The sequence below is a fragment of the Nannobrachium achirus genome (assembly GCF_963921795.1).
Source record: "Nannobrachium achirus genome assembly, chromosome: 9".
NCBI lineage: Eukaryota > Metazoa > Chordata > Actinopteri > Myctophiformes > Myctophidae > Nannobrachium > Nannobrachium achirus.
The window spans coordinates 28,212,096-28,238,035 of record NC_137818.1 but is presented as its reverse complement, the minus strand read 5'-3'; the positions used below and the strand labels follow the sequence as shown (position 1 = coordinate 28,238,035).

Genomic DNA, 25,940 nt, shown 5'->3' with positions numbered 1-25,940 from the left:
ACTGTGTAAAATGTACCCCTACTAGAACATTTCGCTTTTTCAATGAACACTGAGGATTTTACTGTGCACCTTTGCATGTTTGTGCCTGACACTTAGTCAGACGCCTTTCGCAATGTGGTAAGTCACATTATCCTGTGGATAAAGATGCAGGAAACAACCTTGGTTTTGGTGTAGAATGCACAAGTCTGCTGTTGCGGTTTCATCAAAAGCATATTTATTTGTTTGAGTCATCATAGCAACACTTCCTTTGGTATGGCCTGGGCCCAAAATAGAATAGAGTCTCCTTTCTTTTCTGGTAAAACATTGTTTTGCCTGTTTTTGTCGGTTTTCTTTGCGCGCGTCATTTTTTTTTAATCACACCTTAAAATCCGGTCACGACACATTCCTCCTTCGACGGAGCTCCCTGGGACAAGAATGTTCCCGTTTTAGGTGAAAACTGCCACGTTTAGTTCCGCCTCCAGTTCGCATTGAACTTTTTGGTAAGGCACGCACAGTTTAAGTGCTGTCACTGGCGCAGTATAGGGTGTTTATATCCGCGCTGTGGATCGGTTTTCCCTGAGTGTGTAGAAGTGTCAGTGTGCATATTTGACAGTGTGCGTCTCAGAGCAAATGACATGACCTACAGCCACTAGTGAGAGAAGAGCAGAGGGAGTACACAATAGTATGCACTCTTGAAGCCCCACAGGCATGCGCACGCACACACACACGCACATACACACACACTTGCATGCCATACTTGGCTGCGAAACTTATAGCATGTGTTTACAATGCATGGTGCACGTCCCCACCTGCAGATATGCAGAGACATCACATATAATTTCAAACAGAATAGTCACTGGCATGCTGCATATTAGGAAAGAAAAGGTGTTAACACACTGCAATTCTGGCAAGCAATCCACCTTTCTGCCCCGTCCTTCTATGGCCAAATTCTGGTTATGTGTAAATGTGCTTACTGAAACTTTTATAAACGATTTTATAAATGTGTCATCTAAAATCTCTGGAGCGCTACTATAGGGAAGTACAGGCTCTCCCTCTCTCTAAATATATAAAATAGATAAAAAATATATAATATATATAAAATATATTCTATACATTTATTCTATAAAACATATAAAAAGTTGTCCCGGTCCTCCAGTGTGGAAGCGGTTACAGCACCAGGTAGGGTACCTGGGGTGGATGACATTTAGGGGGCACCTGTGATTCATTCCACTGCATATAAAGTCCAAAAGAGGAAAAGTCTGTCAAGCAGAGCAAATGTTTTAATGGCGGCCAGGGATCGATGTTGTCAGCGCAGGCATCCTGTCTGGAAATGTATGCTTTTTTTGGGTTAATGTCACCTCCTCCTCCTCCTCCTCCTCCTCCTCCCATTCCAAGGAGAGAATATAAATAGAGAAGGCTTGTGGGTGGTGGTGGGTGGAGGGTGGAGGGTGGTGGTGTTTGGGAGGTGGGGTGATGGGGGGTTGAGGGATGCAGGGGGTCCAGGAGATCTGACGCAAACAATCTGGAGCAGGCCGAATTTGAGGAAATTGCTTGAAAAACATTGACTTGCTCTTTCTCATGCCGGGGCCCCATATCTGAAAAACAAATTTGAAAAGTAACCTTGGAAATCAATTAAGAAGTCCCCGGGAGCTGCACGAGAAGAAAAAAAATAGAAGGGAGAGGGCTAGACCCCCCCCCCCCCCCCCCCTCTCTCCCTCCTCCTGGTAAGCAACGACTTAGATCTGCCCATCATGCCTTGTGCCTTTGTCGACCGGTCGGCTTTATTTAATTTTTTTTAACTGCAAAGTGCCTTATATGCTGTCAAAATGTCTTAAGAGTCTTATTAAAGAAATGCCACAACTCATTTCCTTGTAATGCAATTCATATGCTGGTGAAAGGGGGCATGTCTAAAGATCTAAACAGCCTGGCTTTTTAGGCTTCACATTAGGGGTTATCTGTGAGGGCTTGTCATTGATTGACATTATCTGCTCTGACAGGGCCTCATATCAAGGTTAACCTCATGGACGAAAGTGCCACCCGCACGGACACGGACACACACACACACACAAACACACACACACACACACACACACACACACACACACACACACACACACACACACACACAGAGTTAGCGGAGGCGTTCTTCCCTTGACTTCCTGTCGAGTGTATTGCCGTGCGTCTAGCTGCCCTGGCCTCACACTTGTGTGTGTACAGTACGTGCGTGCGTGTGTGTGCGTGCGTGCGTGCGTGCGTGTGCATGATCATGTGCGCAAGCTTAGTGGAGATTTCTGCACACTTAATTGATAACTAATGGTGCAGGGTGGGCTGGGTTTACCCTGGAGAATCAGCTCATGTGTGCAAGTATATAGTATTGTGTGTGTGTGCGTTCGTTTTGTGAGTTAGTGAGTGATAAAGGAGGTACAGTAGGTTATATTGAGAGGAAAGGGCCTGACTTGCTTACTAGCGTCGTTCCGGAATGTGTTCAATTAAAAATATCCCCAAAGATAATAACTTGGAGTGACAGACACCGGCCAGCCTACTCTAGGCCTCCCGACCTTCTTGGCTTGAGAGCACTCTCACACGCACCGTACACACACGCGCACGCACGCGCACGCACACGCACACAACAACACACACACACACACACACACACACACACACACACACACACACACACACACACACACACACACACACACACACACACACACACACACACACACACCCCTCCCGCCCAACACGCCACAAAGGCAAAGAGAGATCCCCGTGACCAAAATACAACTGAAGCAGTTAATCTGTACAGATATTAGCTCAAGGGCCCTTGAGTGGCATGCCACTGAGCCCATTCTCCACTGTATTACCCTCACTGCCTTGCTGCAGCGCTGAGCACCGCGGCCATGAGGGAGGGACCCCGGGGTCGTCTGCTCATTTAGACATGGTGGCTGGCTTATCAAACCTACTCGCCTGCTGTTGCGCTCTAAACCTGTGCACAGGGGCCCCGACCTCAAAGCAGGGCCCCCTTGCGAAAAGGTTCAAATATTTCCCTCGTTTCAATCTTGAAAAAAAACCTTGGGGTTTGTATTTGTCAGAGAGCGATATGTATTTTTAAACAAAGTCTTGATTACCGCTGGCCTGCATCTGACACTTTAAAAATTAACTCTTAATTGGGAAACTCGGCTGCCAGCTGTGAATCCAGATTTGATGTACAATTTTAACAAGTGCTGAATAAAACTTCGTCTGTCAGAATGGCTTTCGTCACTCATGTCACTTTTTCTTAAATTCTTAATCTTCCTCCCCTCTGTCTTCTGGAAACGACCATAATTACCCTGTTTATGATGGAGCCGGAGGGCGTATTTGTCCTCAGATTTGCAAACTTTCCTGCCTGATTGCCCCCGAAGTTCAGCGTCTTTCCCCTTCCGCTTGCACTTGAAATATACATTGTTTTCCCAAGCCATTGTCCTGCACAGCAAGTGTGTGATACTGCGAGTGTGTGTGTGTGTGTGTGTGTGTGTGTGTGCGCTCGTGCACGCGCACGAATGTCAGCCTTTGTCCTGCGGGCGTCTTGTTTGTATTTGTGGCGGTATGACGGGCGTGTGGCGCTTGGCTGAGGGCTTGTGTGTGATAACAGCCCGGGGACGGAGCTGCTGTGAAAAAGTCCAAACGGGTCTCTCCAAGGTCGGTGCCCCCCCCGGAAAGACGGCACGCAATGTGCAAGGTCACATTCTAGACTAAAAGCAATAAGTGCTTTATTGATAGAAAAAACACAGCAAGCAGGCAGATGTGCAACCAACTGATTAATAATAAAATAGATTTGTGAGGGAGAGGGACATCGGGGGAGGGAGGGGGCAGGGAGAGAGGAGAACGCTTTGTCCTGTGTGCATGTGCGTGTGCGTGTGCGTGTACGTGCGTGTTTGTCTATGCATGTGTGTGTGTGTGTGTGTGTGTGTGTGTGTGTGTGGGTGTGTGTGTGTGGGTGTGTGTGTGTGCACAAGCATGTATACCTTCTTTTTTATATATTTATTTGTTTGTCTGTAGGAAAAAAAAAACATTGTAAAGCGTTGCTTGTTACCATATTGAGCGGCTGTGTACTGTGTCTTCACAGTAAAACATTGATCCTGAAGTGGAATAAAAAAAAATCCATTAGAAATCCAGTCGTTAAAAAAAGAACAGAATGTGACAGATTGGTGCTGGTGGCAGTTTCGATACTGCATGACCTCTCTGCATTGCTTTAATCATTTCCTGTTTTAAGGTCATTGCCATGTTTTTGTGTAATCTGCAAAATATAATACAAACATACAGTTTGAGAAGAATATATATATATACTGTATGGTGTATATATATATATATATATATATATATATATATATATATATATATATATATATATATATATATATATATATATATATATATATATAATGTGTTGATTGTCTGATGTTTTATGACAGAGCCACTAGTTACTGCAGGTTTTTTTCCCCCTCTCTGTCTCTCCGGGAACAAAGTGTCTTTTGTTCTGCACCTACTGTACTATTATCTTTTTTTCTTTTATGAAAATAAGCAGAGGGTGTTGGACTGTACTCTTCTTTTATACACCTTTATCGCTTTCTACCTCACACCCATCGTGGCAAACCTGCCGAGTGAGTAGACGTCCTAAGTGACTTGGCTGGTGGCACATTTAAAATTTGAGCAGGGGAAGAGGAGCTCACCCCCAGCCCCAGCCAAGAGCCTGAAGGAGAGGAGAGGGTTGGGAGGGTTCCATATGCTCTGCCACTTCCCTTTACCCACTGCTCCTCTTCCTTCAGTAATCACCTCCCCATCTCCCCCTCCACCCCTACCTGCGTTGCTTGCATGTACAGGTACTGTACATCCCCCCCCGCCCCCTCTACATAAAGTTCTCCCGTGGCTTGTCTCTCTCTCTTTTTTCCTCTATCCATCTCCCCTTTTCCATCTCTCAACTAGTTGGCAATGGCATTGTTTTTAATCATCAGAACCCCCGAAATTATTATTATCGCTTCTGATGCGGCAATTAAAACTTCAGGTCAGAGGCACAACGAGCGGTGATCAGCAGCCGAGCTGAGAAGTTTTAATTAGACGATCAGAACCATTAATGCACAAAAAAAAGGTGTGCGCTGGGAAATTAACGGGAACGTCTTAATCAGGGTTAGCGACTCCGAAGAGGAGTCAAGTGAACAGAGAGCAAAAAACAAATCATTTCCGCACCACTGGGACAAAACTCAATTAAATATGCAAGCGGAAAAATGGAAATTTTCTTAGCATCAGTGGCACCGACTGTTGGAAAACTGTGGCAAAATCTCACAGCGGGGTCTGCGACCTGCTTATTGTTATTCTTGTGTAATAAAAAATGAGAGAGGGGCCAGATGCTGGGGTCTGGGTGCCGTGGCATAGTTGTCCATCAGTGGCTTTCCGCTTGGCTTCCCTGCGGCTGCCGCAGCCTCTCAGCCGTGCAGAGAGAGAGAGAAATAGAGAGAAAGGGCGGAGGGAAACACTCTCTTCCTGCAAGCCGTAAATTTGCAAAAATAAAAACAAGAGATGTTTTCATGTCAGTGCGTGTGTGTGTGTGTGTGTGTGTGTGTGTGTGTGTGTGTGTGTGTGTGTGTGTGTGTGTGTGTGTGTGTGTGTGTGTGTGTGTGTGTGTGTGTGTGCGCGTGTGTATGTGAAAGTGTGTGTTTGTGTGTGCATGTGCCACAGTGATTTCCTAAAACCCACACACATGAACCTTTGTGGGGGGGGCACACACCGGTAACTGGAACCTTGTCAATGAATCTGCCAAAGGTTTATAAAGTTATAACCAAGTAAAAAAAAAAGAGCCAGAACAAACTCTTGGTTACATATTGAAAAATAATCCTGTGCTGTTCAGTCATCTCCCAGGCCCGGTTTGTGTTAATTAAGTAGAGATATTGCTGGGGGTTTTGTCCCCGTGTCAGTCAAGATGTTGGAAGTCGGCAGGAATCTACAACAAGCCCTGTACCCATGTTTGATTAGGTAAAGAGATAAGCTTCAGTTTAACAGGTAATATCTACCTCTCTGAACGCGGGACCTCCGGTGGATTCTCCATAGAAACTGACAACACTGCGGGGAGTCATTGCGTTTGCAGCGAGGCACAGCACAGCACTTTGACTCCCAGTGAACATAGAACATATGCCTTGAGTTATTCTGTTACTTTATGGATTGTAAGTGGGGTTTAGCAACCCTCGTGGGCCACAATGATTACACGAGTCCTTGTGGTCCCCTGTAAGGACGCACAGGAGCCCCTCTCGTCTGTGTGACAGAGACCCGGACCCTGCCACTCTCCACCCTTGTTAACTCCCCCACCCCTTTTTCCCCCCGTGGCTGCCTTGATTAGAGTCTGCGCACGTTCGCACAAATAATGCACTTCCAACGGCGTTATTAGGATTTGAAACACCACTTGATTGGGCATGATATCATCCTGGCACATAAACAGAGACGCTGCATCAAAAACCAACAAGATGCTGGGGGACTTGGAGCCCTGGAGCAGCTTGGGAACAGTCAGTTCACTTCTAGATTTGAATACAGGCTGTGTCGCCAAAAAATAGACGGCCGCCCAGTTCTGAGAAGAACCAGGGGCCCAGAATTAACTTCGATGCACATTTTTTGACCATAGATGAAAAAGAAATCATCTCTAGTACAAATATATTCAAAATAGTTTCTTGACTTTTTTCCTTTTTTTCTTTCTTCAGGTTTTGGCCTTATACAGTCAGCGTATTTGCGTTCCTTTCGTGGCTCTGCACTGTTTCCAGTAAAACTGGTGTCACTGTTAACATAAGCATTTGGAAAAATTAGTTTCAGGTTTTGTTGTGTTCAAATTCAAGCCTGCCTGATTCTCTCCAACTCCCAGTGCTTACTGAGGTGTCTCTGCCTTGACAATTAGCACACCATGCTAAAACAGACTGTAAATAATGTCCGATGCGTGTGACAGAGTTGTTTTTCTCCCTGATATTCATTAATAAGGGAGATTGCTTACTGGACTCTCGGGGAGGTGGGGGAGTAGGTCCCAGAGGGGAAAGTTGTTCTTTCATGTTGGTCCCTACAGATTTTATCTCATTGTACGCTATCATGCACACAAACGACTTGAGGTAAACAGCCCAGTGTTTCCATAGCAATCCCTATTGCAAGCAATAGCAAAAAGCTCCTGTTGACAGAAATCCACAACAGAAACTTCTTCTCTAACCACTTTAACAAGGCATCCACATTTTGTCCACATATATACACACCTATATATCTATATCTATATATCTATATCTATATCTATATCTATATATATATACCGATATATATATATATATATATATATATATATATATATATATATATATATATATATATATATATATATATATTTGCTTGTACAGTAGATTGGCTATTTTCAGAATAATGTATACATGTTTTGTGGTAAAGTCATGTAATAGTAGCTCAGACAGCTCCCATACACCCTTCTGTACAACCACTGCTGATTGTGCATCTCTACAGGCTATTCCACATTCTAACATTTGTATATAGTGTTGTACTGTACAGCAGAAAATAATTATTCAACGCAAAAGACGCGCCTGACATTTTTGTTAGGCACCTGGAAAGATACTTAGGCAGTGGCTGTCGACCTGCACTCACGCTCCTTATTGTTAACAGAGAAATGTACATAAATAGTCACTAATGGAAAGAAACAACTGTGTAGGGGTCATTTCCTACAAGGAGCTAGAGATTGCAATGCAAAGGAAATCGGTAGTTAAAGCATGAAATACTGAGCCCAGTAAACAGAAAAAATGACCTCCACTGCAACACCCAAATGACCTCAATCTTCCTTGGGAGTGTATTTCTGAAAAGGGGAAAAAAAAGCTAAAATTTATGTCTTCCACTTCTTAATAGTTTTTCCAGCCAATTTTTTTCTATTTCTTTTTTTTTTCTTCTTTGCTGCCCTCTAAAAGGTGACCTTTTCACCCCTGCCTGTAATCGTCTAACACCGAATTTTACAGTAATGTGCCGCTGATGTACCCCCCCCCCCCCCCCCCCACACACACACACACACACACACACACACACACACACACACACACACACACACACACACACACACACACACACAGAGAACGACATAATTCTTCAAGTCATTGTTTCAGAGAGGAAGTCCGCAATGTAAATACAGTAACTGAGAAAGCATGTGTGGTGGGGAGCACAGGGCACATTGTTTAGCTGCGAGGGTGATCTGTAAACTCACTCAAATTGTATATCCTCTAATGATTCCACAGCTTTGCAAAAGAAAATGAAAACAGGATTTTATGTCGTGCTGACGTGATTTACATAATGCCAGCAATGGCTCACGCGTGATTGTTCTTGGCTTTATGGCGGGGGAGAAAATGAAGAGGACTATACCCATTGTTATAGAGAGCGAATTGAGTCTTTAAGATAGAACTTTGTCACTCGTATCACACATTTTTCCCCCCCACACAAATAGTATGCCCAAAGCACAACGTAGTTTATTATTACCGCGGTGTGACTGAGTAAAGGGGAGGGAGCTGTAGATTTCAATACAACTTTACAAGATAGGAATATAGTCCGTTTGTGGCACAAAGGTTGGTAATACTGCATTTCACTGAGCCCCACTTGACAAAGGCATTCCTCCTGATATTCGGGGGGGGGGGGGGGGGAGGGAAAGAATATAAAGAATACAAGTTGACAAGTTTGTTTCCAATCCCCGGTGGTCCTGCTGCAGCGGCAAGTAAAGGGGGGAAAAAAAGGTTATTGATATCATAAACAACCTGTTATAAGCTATTTACAATGTGATAAAGATCTGGACTAGATTTTGAGCCTGGAAAAAACTGTTGGAAGGTGAACTTTGGTGGCTCTGGTAATCAAGTGAAAGGTAACAGAGAGCAGTTTCTGCCCTAAAAAGGAAGCCCTGGATATGGAATGCCAGAGGCAGCTGTTCTGGTCTCATCAGAGGACATGTTTTAAAGATAGCCCCGCATGGGTTGAAATAATGCCACCCATTCCTGCCCCAAAGCACACTCTATCATGGCCATTGTTCAGCGAGACTGCACTGGGGGGGAAATGTAGACACCATCCACTGTAGTATATTGTTCAGTAAAAGACATGTAAAATGATGGCAGATCAACCATTTCCCCTATTATCTACTCACGTTACTGTCAACCGTATCGCTTTTGTCGGGTGGAAAACTTCTATGTCCAAAACGTTTTGTATTTATCATTTTAAAAATCATTTAAACTAGTGAATATAGACGATCTTCAGTACAAGAACACCATGCCTTGCATCGTAGATCTGCTATTTTCACCAGTTTTGTGCAACAGTCTTATATGATAAGGCAGGGCTTTAATTCACGAAAATAAACATGCACATTTAAAACTTGGAGATATGAGGTTTCTGCTGGACAGTGATGATATCAAAGATTTTTCTTTTTAATACCTTTTCTCCTTTTTCCCCCCTTGTTTTGGGAGGTGGGGTAGGTAGAGAGAAGCCTTTATTCTTGATCTTGGTGTCTTACACCAAAAATAGCCAATCTACGAGTTTACAACTGTGACGTGTTGTGAGCTTGTACATCTCCTATTTTTGGTGTGAGACACGATACACACACACACACACACACACACACACACACACACACACACACACACACACACACACACACACACACACACATATATATACACACACACACACACACACACACACACACACACACACACACACACACACACACACACCCACACACACACTAACCAGCATGCAAGGACCCCCAGTATCTCCTAAAATGCCCTAAAGTGCCCAGCATTTCCACTCAACATCCTGACAGCTGTGAGGCTGTACACCCCATAAACCCCCCCACCCCCTGCCCCCCACTCCGTGGCAGGACCACAGCCTCTTGAGGTGAGAGAGAAGATAACATTTCAGGGGTGTCTCTGTGGCGCTCTGTCATGTGGAGGATTATGTTAGCCGTGTATTCGCTGCTTGTTGTACCAGAGGGGGGCCTGATACCAATCTGCCTGTGGTTTTAGCTGCCTGGGATATTTTCTCTTTTTCTCTGTCAGTGCTCTAAACTCTGAACTGACGCTGGAAGGTGTGACTTACAAAGATATGTACAGTATCTCTCTCTCTCTCTCTCTTTCGCTCTCTCCTCCCAGTCTTGTGCTGTTATTGTTAAGTGGCTGTGCTTTGGGATGTTATTAATAGCAGCAGCAGTAACTGTTGTCCTATGTCACTTTGTTTTTCCAGGGTGAACCTTCAAATTAGCATAAGCGAATGACCCTTGCACAACATTTTCTCAAATGTTGGTTTGCGATGAAGGCGTTGCCTCTGCCCTCATCTGAAAAACCTGTCCATTGAGGGAAAACTATAGGTTTCTCGAAACTTTAACATAGATCACTTGTGACACAACTTTGTCTAATGGTGTCTCCTTTTCTGTTTTTTCTTGTCTTTTTTCCCTGTCAGCTGAAAGGAGTTTATGCACTGAAAAGACCTCAGGAAAATCCAAGATGGCCGCCAAAAGGAAAGGTGGCCTAAAACTCAACGCTATCTGTGCCAAGCTGAGCCGCCAGGTGGTGTGCGACACCAGCTCCCAGAATGCAGAGGGAGACCAGAGCGTTGCGGAGAACAGCGAGCGCGGCAGCTCCCACTACGACGACGAGACCAACTTCCCCGATACGCTGACCCTGGGCCAGAGCCTCGAGGAGGACCAGAAGAGACGCGAGGCCATCGAGAAGTGGGTCAACGGCGAGTACGGCGATGAGCCGCCCCTGATGCCCGACTGCGGTGACGACCTGGAGGAGCACGAACACCAACACAAGGTCAGCAGTGGTTTAAAGTAACTAAGTACATTTACTTAAGTACTAAGTACTGTACATAAGTAAAACTTTGGGGTATTTATACTTTACTGTGAGTATTTCCAATTTCCAATACTTTAACTTCTACTCCACTACATCTCAGATCCAAATATTGTACTTTTAAATGTTCTTTTTGTTGAAAACTTCATTTGCTAATACTTTTCAGATATAAATTATAATATTATAAAACATACATTTACCACTTTAACCCTATTTTATACCTAGGCTATTTTCAAACATTTTGTACTTTCACTATTGGTGCTTTAAGTATATTTTGATACCAATACTTTCGCACTTTCACTCAAGTACATTTTGAATTCCAGACTTTTACTTGCAAACAGAGTATTTCTGCATTGCAGCGTTGATGCTTTTACTCAAGTAAAACAGTTGAGTACTTTTTTTTTCCACCACTGAAGGTCGGCCACCATGAAGATGGTCCCCCCGAGGGCGTGTACATGGTACAGCCCAAAGGCTGCAGTGACGACGAGGACAACGTGGACGAGCCCGAGCCCATGCTGGGCTCCCACGACGGCAGTTACCACGACGACAAAGACTCCGAAGACGGGCCGCCCAAAGAAGAGGTCTACATGCCGCCCAGCGAGACCCCGAGTCGCCAAGCACCTTTCGCCTCCCCAGGTACGTTTCCTCTGGCGCCTTTCTCTCCTCTGTTTACTCCAGGGGCTTCAACGTTTTCAGGCCAAGGACCCCTTAGCTGAGAGAGAGATGAAGCAGGGACCCCCACTATTATTGTATAAAATTGTGCTGCAGATTGAAAATGATCATAGATTTCTGAGACAGCTTAGTCTGCTCTTCTTTTCCCTCTACAAGCTTACAAGCTTACAAGCTTGTAGAGGCAACACCTCGCACTGCGAGGCGTTGTAAGCTTATAGATCTGCTATTTTTGGCTAATGTTCCACTCAGAATAGGGATGCTAGGGTTCAAATGGTTAATGTAAAAAACATGATCCTATCGCACAAAGATTTGGCGGCCCCCCCTGTAGTAACTCTGAGGACGCCCTAGGGGTCCCGGATCCCCTGTTGAAGACGCGCGCTGATTTAGTACTTGTTTGGCTTAAACCAACGCTACCTTTGCCCTTCACCACAATCCGCTCACTATTGTTAAAGGGGGGCAAAGCCTAGAAAGAAGATGGGTGGCATCATGGCTGCCTCCACATCAGCTTAAATGGGCCTGTTATTGGAAAGAGAAGCTCTAGGGTTACAATATGAATAACCACTGACAGTATCACCCTAAAGACAGAATCAACTGGCACTCGGGAGAGGAAAACAGGAACTACTGTCAGAGTGTGTGGTTAACTGTATCAAGAAATTCATATTTGGAGTAGGCTTACACTGCAAGGCCGCTTATACATTCTCCCAGCAGCTGGAGGGCCGAGAGCGCTTGGCAGGGCTGGGCTAAGCTTCATATTACACCCGGGATTACATATTGAGTCTTTGATTTTTCCCTAAGCTCACTAAACTTAGCCACCGCTCAAAGCCACGCTATTACATGCGGTAGTAGTCTGTTGTGAAGGAGTTCGGGTTCAGTTCTGGCAAAGATTAGCTCACTATGCTCAAATCCAAGAGATCGGTTGTCAAATAAAGTCAGAAATAGAATCACAGTCCATTTATTGCAGTTCTGTGAAATCAGAGGCAAACATGTTCACAAACAGAGCATATTTTAGTGAATTTATCCATATCTCATAGTTTGTTGTAAATGTCTCACCACCACAAGACTCCCATTTAATAATTACACAATGTTCCTTTGGTATCATTCTGGATTAGCAAAGAGATAAAGGTGGCACACACCTACAGAGGCAGCAGTATGTGTTAACAGCACAAACAATCTTCTGAGAAAGTACTATTTACAGGCTTGCACTTGTTGAACCTGGAAACCGGAAGCATGTCCACCGTATCACAGAGACGGACCTGTATGTGGTAGAACAAAACACAGAGCAGTAAAAAAAGAGAGAGAGAGGGAAAAAACACAGGTTGATAATAGGAAGAGATAAGGTCTGTTTCACAGACATCTAGTGCAAAAAAAGAAAAGAAAAGCAAAACAATGTGCAGTTGGGCTCCAGTTGTTGTGGTAGAAAAACAGGTTTTGTTTTCTGCTTGCTCACCTCAGTTTTGCTGTTTTTCTTTTTCTTTCATCTGGGTGTCTGCCTCAGAGTCAAATATGTACGCTTCATTTTTTCTTTTCTTTTTCTCTTCATTCCTTTTTCTGTTTACTCAAATGTGTGTAACAGTAGCTTTTACCGCTCAGACAGAATTGGGGGCAAGAGTTTCTCAGAAAAATCGTGTAAATTTCTTGCCAGAGCAAGGCGAATGAAAGAGGCTTTGTGGTTTTAATTAGTCATTTTGTGTGTTATTTCTTGGCCATAAAAGGCCTGTCTGTAAATATGTGTTGTGTTGCAAAAGAGGCGTACACCTGCTCTCCTACAACTTAACATCTCTCAACAAAGCTAGCGTGTTTGAAGACTGTGGAGAGAGCATACTGCATCAGTCGCAACTCTTGTCTTTGGATTGCTTTTTTTTTTCAGAGTTGCTCTTTGTTGATTGTAACTAGGGCATCTATATTGCCATGTTTCTGCACGGCTCACAATTAAAACATTTTTTCTCCCTCCCTCTCTCCCTCTCCGCTGTCTTTCAAAGGCTGATGCGGAGTGCGCATAATTATGCATATAAACATAGTGGCTTAATTATCTCTCACAACATCAGTGACAATGTAATTAACAAACATTGCAAGATCAATGAGAGAAACTGCGACCTTCAAAACATTTAACTCCTCACATTGAGGCATCGTGCAGATTTCCTATCAGCACAAAACCCCCCGAATTCTCTTCCCAGATAATTTAAGATGTTGCATTATTAGAGCCCTCATAAGCAGGTCAATGCAAGAAAAACAATTGAACTGGAACGATGAAATCAATGATAAAATGCACACAGGGATCAAACGGGCCTGGCCATGACTTCAAATTGCAACTCAGAGTTCACTGTAAAAGGTTATTGTTCATTTCGAGCCATTTTCAAAGCATTCTCTATTTACTGTCTGTTAATTAACTTAACAAACAGCGAGGAAGTTCGGCGCTCCGCGCTGTTTTGTCTGCGCGTCATTTCAAATTAGTTCGAACCAATGAACAAAGTGTCCTGCTCAGCCGAACCAGCCATCTGTTATGATACCTCTGTCCGTCACCGCAACAAAAGCTCTTTTTAAAACGTTCACATTTTAGTGAACTTCTCTAATTCTTTTATTGGAGACTGAAGTTTATTCATTCATACGGTAAAAGGAAGTGTTTTTCAAAAACTTACAGAAACCTGCCAATACCCATAAACAAACATCCCATTTTTCAACTTCTTTTTCTGACTGATCACATGACCCTTGATGTGAATGCCCTGCTTTACGGCCCTTTGCGGTGTATTCCGACCGGGCATTAGTCCATATATAGCCACCAGCAAAGCACCTTTATCATCAGCGACACCTCAGTGCTGGGAGCACAGAAGCCATGCCACACTGATGGCCATGTTTGGTCAGCCGAAAGGAGATATAATGCCCGTTTGTTATCACATCTGAGAGGGAAAATGTGGCCTAATTGCCTCAAACATAGACAAGGCCTCGTTCTGTGCTGCGTGTTGGAATTTGCCGGCATGAAGTGGCAAGATTAGGGCCCACTTCTTTTTTAAATTTTCCAGTGACACCAGAGTGAGTGATCTGAGAGTGAGTGAACGAAGAGGGGAAAGTCATATGTATGTGAGAGAGAGAGAGCCAGGGCGAGAGAGAAGTTAGAAATTGTTGCTGTCGAGTGGAAAACTGGTATGTCCAAAATGGATACTTTTCCCAAAATGTAAAATTCAGTCGCAAGAAGCTCTTGTTAATACGTTTCAATTATTCTATAATATTTATAAAACCCACAGACAGACTTAACCACTTTCAGCCTAGCATCCTTATTTTGTTATTATTTCAGAGGTTCACAAGAAAAGTGAGCATAATGCAACACATTTGTGAAAATTGCTTAAAGCTACAGCAGTAGCTTTTAGCAATTTTCACAAATTCTGTTCAACACTATCATACAATGAAGTTTACATTAGGGCATTCATTTGTGTAAAATGTAAAAAAGATGAAATTTGGAGATACAAGGTTTCTGCCCGACAGCGACGAAATAGAGAAACAGCAGTGGGGCCAATCTCACCTTAACCCATAAGCCACGGTTCCTCTCCCAGCGTTCACATGACATCATTAAGAGGCAGCCAGATAAGGCTGAGAGGAGAAAACTCATTTACATGGTGTTTTAGAAAGGTTATCTCCTGTCGGGCCCCGCCATAATCCTTTCAGTTCAAGTCCAATCATTTGCCTGCCATTGATAGCATGTCACATGGCCCCGCTACTGAATAATGCTAGAACATTCACAATGGTAAATACACTACAAAAATGAAATAAGTTATAATAATAAAGAAATGGTGGCATACGTGGTGTTATTTTTGTTCCTTTTTTTATTTTTATTTTTTATTTGTAACCCTTGATTGTACCACAATGTTATCATTATTACTATACTACTACCAAACAACAAAAACTATTCAGGATAAACAGGGATAATCATGATATCGGTGTCATACAGATGGTGTTGTTCATTCCTTATCAGTTTGATTTCTAAGAACATAAACTTAGCTGAGTTGTACAGTATATCTGAAGGCCTGGCTCATCCTTGAAGTGTTAGTGTAGTTCTGCTCGATCTTGGAGTAACGTGAGCGCAAACGTTAAAGTTACTGTACGTATATGCTGTGCCATGACCTGAAATGCCCCAGCCATTGCCGTAGCAGTTAACACACCTAGTAATAAGGTCAGGGAAATAAAAGTCAACTTGGAGTGGAGTGGAGTGGGGTGGGTGGGGGTGGGGGGGTAGTAAACAAGTACTGGGTATTAACTTAACTACACTAGTAACTATATGTAAGAAGTGTGAGTAAACATCAAAAATGTGGTAAATTAAATCGCACCACAATAAACATTGAAATGAACACTATCTCTGTTGCTCTGCGGTCTCCTGCACATGTGAAAACATGGTTGGATTTGAAGAAATGATCCGTGGCAAACATGCAGGTATTTCCTCTCAAATACCTGATCCATTTCTCTTAAATTTTTCATGCCCTTTCGATCTGCCGGATCCTCTTTCATACTGATGTGCCATGAGGAGGCGCAACCCCAACGCGGTGGATGGAAATTTAGGGATTATTTTACATCCCGCGCAGGAGATGTGAAAAGCAGGGCCAGAGTGACCGATTTAGAAATAACACCGAAATCTGAGACAAGACCTGAAATATTTTTGTATTAATTACCAGGGCGGTGGTTGGTATTACCTCTGGCCAGCTTCTGTTTGCGGGTGGGTGTGTGGGTGTGTGTGCGTGTGTGCGTGTGTGTGCGTGTGTGCGTGCACACACTGAAAGTGAAAAAAGCAATCAAGCAAATGAAAAAATAATAAAATAAAATAAAAAAACTTGGTCCAGAAAGAGTGCCAAGGGTGATCCAATTAAGGCCAAAAAGTCTTTCATGACGCCAACGCAGAGTTATCATCTGGTGTGTGCCATGTCTGGGTTCTGGGTTCTTGCCAGACTTGCAAACTGGCACAAGGATAGATTTTTGAAATAGATTTGGGATCGGCAAAAACAAGCTGCCTCACAGGTTATATCTCTTGCTCTCCTCTCCTCCCTTCTCCGTCTCTCTCTCTCTCTCTCTCTCTTTTGCTCACTCTCTCTATCTCCACCCCCCGTGTTTTCATTTTCCTCTCTCTTTTTCTTTTCTTTTTTTGATCATGAACTGGTTATGCTCCTCTCCTATGCTTTCAGGCGAGATAATTTTTTTCACTCTCTGACCCCTTGTGCTAACCTGGATGAAAGTTAATGGGCCAGAATTAATCTCCACATAATGCAATTAAACTATACATTTACTGCGTTTTGCCCATGTCCTTGGGGAGGTTGTCTAATTTAATGGACTCTTACAATAAAAAAAAGTGATGTTTCAATTCACGAATATGTAAAAGCACAAATATATAAAAACCTCACTTAAATTTTCTGTGTGTGCATTTTAAAGGTCATATGGTTATTATTAGGTCATGCATCATCACAAATCCTTTTCAATGTGAAGTTTGTGACTTGCAAAGTTCCTGTCATCATTTCCTTGAAATAAGTGACAAACAAAAAGCAGATAGCGGTGATGACGCCATTCTCATAGTCATTAGTCATTCACTGTTATTTGACCAGATGGGGAATTCCAGTCATACATTGGTTTGCTCCCAAAAAGTGAAGTATAATGTTTATAGTAAGAGCGTAAAATGACCAAAAATGTATAGGTTGAGTGCTTACGCTTCCACGCTTCTCGATTCAAATGGAGAATACCGTTTAACCAATGCTTCCTTTTTTCTAGTTTATGTTCCATTTGCTATGACCAGGGATTAACATAAAACCTTTTCAAAGTGACTACAAGAACAAATGGTGTATCTGATATGGGATCTCTTCTGTTTTGCTCTTGTCTGTACAGGAGAGGCATCGGCCCTGCGAGACTATGCAGCCAACACCATGAATGAGTTCCTGGGTATGTTCGGGTATGATGACCAGCAGGTAAGGGATGAGCTGGCCAAGAAGATCAGCTTTGAGAAGCTCAAAGCCGCTACCTCAGACCTCTCCTCCCTGAGCAGTGAGGAGGCCTCGCGGCGTGCACGCTTCTCCAAGTACGAGGAGTACATACGCAAGCTCAAGGCCGGCGAGGCCCTTCCCTGGCCCATGAACGCTTCCCCACCAAAACCAGATGACCTCAACCCCAAACTGGCCACAGACAAGAGCACCACTATGATCCAGGGCACCGGGAGCCTCCCTGGGCCTGAGGCTCAGATCTACCCCTCCACCCTGGAGCCCAAACAGCCCGGAGGAGCCCAGCTAAGTGCCCATCACCCTCAGCCCCCCAACCCTTCTCACATTCAGAACATGGCCACCCGCGCCTCCAAGTACGACTTCTTCATCCAGAAGCTGAAGATGGGCGAGAGTCTGCGGCAGCAGAACGGCAACGCCTACAAGCGTCCCTCCAAGTATGACCTGGAGAACGTCAAGTTCCTGCACCTCTTCAAGCCCGGCGAGGGCAGCCCCGACATGGGCGGCGCCATTGCCTTCAAAACTGGCAAAGTCGGTCGTCCTTCCAAATATGACATCAGGAACATTCAGAAGCTGATGCCGGGGAAGCCCGAGGCGTCGCCGATGCCTGGCGTCCTCTCCACAACGCAAGGAACACCGAGCCCGCTGCCCGGTGTCCCTGCTGTGGCCACCCCTGGGGCTGGCGTTGCCCCGGGACTCACCATGGACCAGACAGGACACTTTGGCTTCAACACCGCCGACTACTTAAAGTCGGCGGTGTCAAGCTTCTCCAAGACTGACTCCATCACCACAGGCACCGTGTCCTCTGTCAAGTAAGTGTGTCTGAACATGCTGCATATAAAATCAGTGTGTGTAGAGTTAACATGGAGGTGTGTATATACATATGACATATGGAGTACTGGGGAGCCAGATGAAAGCCTGCAATATATTTCTTCTTTAAGGTTGTGTAATCAGTGCTTTCATTGGCAGTTATTATTAAAAGTATGTGCTTATTTAGAGAAATGTTGTGAATTATTGCACCAGTGTGTGATGTATTGGGCCTGCACCAAGTGCTTAGAACAACTCATACCTCCAATCAATAAATTATTAAATCACATAAACTGTCGTTAAAACCTCCAGTTTACAGTTAGACAGTGCATAGACCAAGCTCAGATGTCTGTGTACTCCTCATTGATTGTCTCTCAGCGGAACACCTTGCAGCTAATGTGTGCCTCACATACACTTAACTGCCACCATGAGTCAGTTAGCCCAACGCAAAGGTAATTGCTACCTCTACAGCAGCCAACGCGAATGTAGTGTGAAATAGCGCGTGGCGCCCAATAGATCCGCAACATGATGAGTAGCGAAGGCACATGAAGTGTTTACTTGCCGTGGCCCTCCGCCGAGACTGATTTAGCACAGTCATCGCAAAGTGACTGACTTCCCTCCGTTCGGCTGGGGTGTAACAACTCTCCCTTTAATTACTTTGGAGCCGTGTCTAACCTCCCGGCGAGTCACACGGGCTGACTCAATGCCGCCTGCCGAGTGCACTTTAAAGCAAGCAAACAAGGAGTTTGGGGAGCTAGCCCGAGCATCTTGGCACACTACCACCAGGAAAACAGCTCCTGGAGCCTGTTTGATTGCTTTCGACCTTGTCTCTCGTTAGTCAAGGCCTATCAAAGTCCCTCAGTTCAGGGCCCTCAGGCAGCTCTCCCTCAGGCTTTGGCCTTTGACAGGCTGGGTCTCAGCGTCGCCGCGTGCGCCAGGCTAACTAGCCTAGCTCTGGTGCTCATCGCTGGGGAGGACATGGGAGGGATTGCTACTGTAGAGCGTATGCCAGAGTTAGCCTTCCCCTCTGGGCCAGATTAACCCCAGGTCACCCCCCTGTGTGGAGCCGCTCACGAGGAGCTAAATGCCAGCGTTGCTTCTGTCACTCTAAAGGTAGGACTACTGTCAGTGCCATGCAGAGAATGGCATCCGCAGGTGACACAAGATAAACTGCACCTCAGCATGTTACCGTGGATAGAACTCAGGCGGAGATGACCAGAAAATACCCTTTCAGAGCTTTTCTCCCCACATGCCCATTATCCAGTTTTGCATATAAGCACTCACCAAAATACCCCTTAAAAGATTAATGCTCCCTTCGTTGGTTCGGGAGACCATGCATCAAAGTGCGCTCCATCGCCGTCCTCTGATTCATACGGCATGTGAAAACGCTGTTACGCTGCAAAGAAAATGTATATTGATAGCCCAAAGTTTGGAAGCGCCTTGTAAGTAAATACTGTGTCAGTGTGTTTTTATTAACAACAGGCAGCCCAGCCTCACCATTAATCCTGTCCTCTTTTGTGTTTTTCTGTCGCGTTAGGAACGGCCTGCCACCGGAGAAGCCCGCTGGCGATGACATCAACCTCTACCAGAAATATATCGCCAGGTATGCAAATCTCTCCCTGCGCTGGAAAAATACATCCAACACGGAGACAAACCGGTTTTATTAAATTAATGGTGTTTTTATTCACGTGATGTAACCAGATAGCAGAATGCTATGAGGATGTTTTGTGTGTATTAAAGAAGAGGGGTTGAGTTTAGAGAGGATGTATGTTAGAGAATGAGAGAGAGGCGAGCAGATTACTGGTTTGATACATGGTAGTGTACAGAGTTGAAACAAAAACTCAGGACATTTGTCAGTGATTGAGACAGAGGGGATCTGAGCTTCTTAAGTTCTTGTGTTTCTCAATGAAGGTGAGCAGTCAGAGCAGAGCTGATTGATCTGAGAGACAAGCCACTCGCACCAACCGGGATAAAACAACAAGAAAGGGTGGGAGCTAGGGTGGGGGATACTTGCATTTCAATGGACAGTGACACACAATAATCAACGATACCCACACACACACACACACACACACACACATGTACACACCCTATATTCCACATTCATTCAAGCTGCCACTAGAAAGGTGATTATCACTTGTTTGTTTATTCGGTTTAAAAGGAAAGAAAAACCGACATTTGAAAAAAGGCAAAGTGGCTTTGGCGTTAATGATTATTTCTCGCAAGCCGTAACATGAAGGGCACAAATCAAAGACCTGGCACTGACAGACACAGGCACACACCACATATCCTCCTCTGCACGTGCATGCATGCGTGTGCGCGTGCACACACACACACACACGCACGCACACACACATGCGCACACACACGCACACACAAAAACCTCTTCCTTGGACTGATTACATTTTGCAAGAAGATTTAATTAAGGAATTTTTAATGAGGCTTCTGCTGGCACTGCCAAGAACTGTTTTGATATTTGCGCTGCATAATGCATAAAATTTGTCTAAACATCTCGGCAGTTGATGCACGGGGAGGCTGCAGATAAGCCCAGATACAGTTTCAATTTCCGTGTTGGGGTAGGGAGGGTGAAAGAAGAAAAAAATAGAGAACGGGAAGAAGAAGAGGAGGGAGGGGAGAAAAAAAAGAAAAGGACGGGCTCATAAAAAGGGCAAATATGGATGGGTACATTTGGTGGTACGGCTGGTGGGGAAGGTGAGGGGTTTAGACAGGGGGGAAGGGGGGGAGGTTCATCTATGGAGCTGTGGTTGTGAAAAATGTGTGCAAATCTTTGAATATATATATTTTTAAGCGAACATTTGTAACTCAAATTTTGCTTCTGGGGGGGGTCCCTGTAACTAAATATTTTGAGATGGGAAACAGGTTTTTCAAAAAACCTTAGAAGGATTTGACACAAATTTTTAAGTTTTTTCAAAAATAGCAGACCTACAAGCTCACAGCGCTGTGAGCTTGTATGTCTGCTTTTTTTCAATAGTTAAAGCACAAAATAATGCGTAATAATGCGTTCCCAGTCAATGAATCCTTGTACCCAGGGCCCAGAATTTGGTACGACACCCCTGGCTATGGCTAATGAGTGCATGCTTATGCCAAAAAACAGCTTTGTAGATCACCACCTCCACGACCACGACCACCAAGCCCCGCGAGAAGTCTTTATCTTCACATCGCACCACAATTTGACGTTTTAAAGAGCTTTTCCTTGGTACTGTTTAGTCGCAGTTTTCTCCTCTTTAAATGCTTTCATGCACCCACTATTGCCTCGGCACTTTGATCTGCGCGTCTCTATTGTAATGGGAGATGCGCTGCAATCTCTGTATCGTGGCGATATTAATATTTAATCTGCTGCTGAATAGCAGCGGCCCATTAGGCCCCCTGACGCGGCAAGTGGGAATTGTCCAGAGGCAAATTGATACAGCTGGGCAATGAGCAAAAGGGGTGGGCCACAGTCCCAGGGGGGCTCTGTGTGTGTATATAGCGTTGTTGTCGGGTGGAAACCTTGTATGTCCAACTGTTCGTTTTGTATTTATCATTTAAAAAAATATTTAGAATACTGAAAATAGCTGATCTACAAGCACACAACGCATCGCACTGTGAGGCGTTGTGTGCTTGTAGATCTAGGGCTTTACTTTACGAAAAAACATACACATTTGAAACTTGGAGATACGAGGTTTCTGCCACGACACTGACGATAGGTGTGTGTCTGCCTGTGTGTGTCATAGGCGCATAAAGAGAGGAATAGGGCTGAAGAGAGAGAATACTGATGCTGGGCGACATATGTTAGCTTGCTTGTATTGGGTGCATAGACATGTAATGCTACTTATTTTTTGACATTTTCTTCGCAGGAATCGTGCAACCTTCCAAAAATCCCTTCTGCATCTACCAACTTGTTCTGAACCCCCCACTCCCCGGCTACACCCCCACCCACCACCCCACCCTAACACACAACCAACTTATAAAAGGTAGTGGATTTGCCATTCAATTAGCTTAATGAACTGGGCAAAGTGATCTGTAAATGTAGCACTGGGATAATCCTAACAGCCAAAAAAAAAAAAAAAAAAAGAAATGGAAAAAATCTATTACTTAGCCCCTTTCCCCCCTCTCCTCTGCTCTTCAAGCAGATGGAACTCTTGGCAGCAGCAGCGCAAATGTTTATTTGTGTGTTTTGAGTGGTAATTGGAGAGTTTTTAACAGTCATCATCGTCAGGCTTATAATCAGGCCCGTAAAACGCAGCCGCGCTGTACTCTCTTTTTTTATTTAACTACTGTGGAGCCAAGCTGGAATCTGTTTTTGGACTCCAGACTCATAGAGTGGTGGGGTTCAGTGGGTGAGTGTAGACAGAGCTACTCCAATATCTCCATAGAGCTAACCTTTTTTTCTGTGATTAATGCACTGTGGTTAACCTGGGAGAACTGTGCATTGATTTGGCATGGGCTTAAAAAAAGTGAAGGTAAATGAAGGAATCATATGCATGTGTGTGAATGTTTGAGCGCGCGCGTGCGTGAGCGTGTGTGTGTGTGAGAGAATGTGAGTGCATGCATGCGTGTCAGTCGTGGAATAGGGTTACAGTTTAAGTGTCTCTACCCGTTGCTTTGGAAGTAAATTGAGCTAATTTGGTTGAAATTGATGTGACGGACAGGTAAATTGTTGTGGCAGTGTGGAGAGCAGAAGTTGGCTTGAAGGAGTGCAGTGGTAATAGCAATAACAGATTATTCACACAATATTCCAAGGTCAGGAAGTGTTTCTGTTGTTAAATGTGGATGTGTAATGCCATTTGAGACTTACTGTGATTAAGGACTGTATTAAGGTGTGAGTTTTGTTGCTTTGAAGGTGAGATGATGAAAATGGATTTTGCACTGTACTTTACTCACTTTTGGTAACTGGAGGATCCTTGATCACTTCAACATTATGTTTTATTCTATGCTGTTGAAATGCATTTATTTATTAATGAATACAAAACTGCATACAGTGTGCATACACATGATAACTCGCCATGTTATTATTAACTTGTTGAACACCATTACTACTTCCATTATTACTCTCACCTTTTCAGCTTGAGTAATGCATATTTATGTTTGCCCTGTGACTGTTCCCAGTGCAAGAACTGTTGCGCTTTGATAGGAGCTGGAACAGTTCTGAGGGGCAAACGGGCTTTTGAAAAGAGCAACTGTAGTGGAAATGCCCTTGCCGCTGGAGAATTAAATCCTGATCGCTCCAGTGGTGTTGCTTGCTCTGACATTACCTGGTTAAATGTAATGTTAAATAAATAAATAAATTAAAGTAACACCATTTAGTTGTTTTGTCAACCTCCGTCTTAGCTGGCACAACTGTGGAACGTGTCCTGTCACTCTGTTTTCAGGTTCTCCGGGAGTCAGCATTGCGGACACATGTCCTGTGCCTACCAGTACAGAGAGCACTACCACTGCATGGACCCCGAGTGCAACTATCAGGTGAGCAATGTACATTTATATCGTTCTGGAGTAGCCTGCATGTTTTATATTCTCTAGGCTCAGAGGCTGGCAGTTCAGATTCTTCAGGCCTTGTTACTTGTCAGAATGAAAAATGGGATTACGTATGATACGGTAAAGTTGTAGCCTCAAGGTTCATCGCCCCCGCAAGTGGATGTCCTAAAACCACCTAGCGAGTACTTAGGAAGAGCCGTTCCGTAATATCAAGGTTACGTTTAAGATGTCTTCATAAGTCAAGAGTCGCATTCACGGCTATCGCAACTCGTTAAGCCAAGCAACTCATGGCAAAGGGAAAACGGCTAGACCCTAGGATACATAAATACCGTATAAATAATGTGTTATCTTTTCATATCTGGGCACACCCAACAAAGGTTTGTGTAGATGAAAACCTTTATTTGATGTTGGCTTTGCTGAACAGGTTATGACTGTTGGCACTCATTCAGTTTCAGAGCAAAGGTTTGACCCCTCCTCCCCTCCCCTTTTCGTAAGCTGATTCCGGGCACAGTCCGCCTCTGACAATCAGTCTTTTATTTCAGGGGTTAATGGTAAATATGCTTGAAAGATAGCTCAATTTTTCTATGTGCTGTTTTTTTCTTTTCCTGAAGACATCTGCCACTGCTAGGGGGCCTGGTTTTAATCCCCTTTCACGTTATTAATCTTGTCCTGGTCCCGAGAGTTGTCATGGATGGCACAGGAAGGAGAAAGAACACAAAGCATGTCATTATACAAGGCTTGTGTTTGCTACAGCATATGGCGTAAAAGAGTTAGACAAACACGTGCAGATTTGTCGAAGACGTCAAAAATCCTTGCACAACTAGAACTGTGCCGGTGCTGTGTTGTTTCTTATGTTTATTTTCCCTCGATTTTGTGAATTAAGGCATCTCCAACCGTAATCATTGTCTGCTTCTTATCAAGAGAGATTAGCGCTCGATAAATAATGTTTATGTGTCGAGGAGCATTGCAGATCTGGGGCCTCATTTTCCGCACTTCACAGCTTGATGAGACACAATCTGGGAGGAATGCAAAGGAAAATTCATTTCATGTCATTAGATGAGAGTGTTAGTTCAGGTTATCATGGCAATTTCCACGCTCAAGTCCACATTTCTCACTAGCTTTGTGTCACATGCAAAGCGCAGACATGCTCACGCAACCCAAAGCACTCTGGATGTCAATATAAAAAAATTAAAAAAGTCAAGCTGAGATGAACGATTCTCCTTTCGAAGCAATAACTCATGAAATGTTACATGACACACACTCCTGGAATATTACCCCACTGGCAGCCTCAGGCCGATTGGCTGAGTGCGGACATTCTCCTTTCATGGGCCTGTGTGTGTGAGAGTGTTGTGTGCATCTTGCCACACTAGTGGGAATCCTAAAATAAATGTAGCAAGTGGCTCCCAACCTTCATCGCCACTCGACTGAAAATGAGATCTTTTTCCCAGTCAGCTCTCCATGGCCTATTTTGGATGCCACGATGGATCGAATGTACTCTGACCGCGCTTCAACTTATCCACCTGCCTACCTACTGCTTTATCATTGACCATCAGCATCTAGAAACCCAAACCTGGATCCAACAAGCTCAGTTTTGTTTTTTCAATGAGGGAAAAAAAACACTCAAAACGTCATGGTCATTGATGATTAGTAAAACGCACAATGAAGTGTTTAGCCTAGTGAGAAATGAGATTCCTCCGGAAAAATAAATAAATAAGCGCCAGTGGGACATAGGCCAAGGGCAGAGGAATGAACAGCTGTGCGGGATTGTTACTTTTTAAGTTGCGCGCTGGTGGAACACACGACACAAGGCAATTACCCTACTTTGTACAGCAATTAGCCGTGTTTTAGAAAGGCTTCTTTCTGATATTTTTTCACTTAACTGAAGATAAATATGGATCGCAGACGGCACTGTCTCATTGATTCGCACTTCTCCAGTTACAGTCTCAGTAACATCAGCTTAAGGCCAATTACAGCCGATTTGGTTGCTGTCGGTCTCCGCAGTGTCTTTTCTGTTTTCCCCTTCCTGACTCCTGGGTGCAGGAGGGATTTTTTAATTTTAGACAGATATTCTTTCATCATTACAGCAGAAGCTGGCACTGAAAGCAAGCGTTAATGCTTTAATTAAAAATGGAATCATATCTCAGCCAGGGAATTAAAAGGGGAAAGTTTTTTT

The 25,940-nt window shown here is 44.1% G+C and overlaps 1 protein-coding gene across 1 annotated transcript in view; it reads left to right on the top strand.

Annotated features, from left to right (window-relative positions):
• casz1 (castor zinc finger 1) overlaps positions 1–25,940 on the top strand; it is a gene marked incomplete at both ends in the record, with an annotated part of 60,266 nt that overhangs the window by 6,217 nt on the left and 28,109 nt on the right. Inside the window, 5 exons of the mRNA XM_080733692.1 lie at positions 10,462–10,782; positions 11,241–11,489; positions 17,379–18,297; positions 19,830–19,895; positions 23,665–23,761. Of these exons, the coding sequence (XP_080589818.1) occupies positions 10,462–10,782; positions 11,241–11,489; positions 17,379–18,297; positions 19,830–19,895; positions 23,665–23,761 (1,652 nt within the window). The remainder of the gene's footprint in view (positions 1–10,461; positions 10,783–11,240; positions 11,490–17,378; positions 18,298–19,829; positions 19,896–23,664; positions 23,762–25,940) is intronic.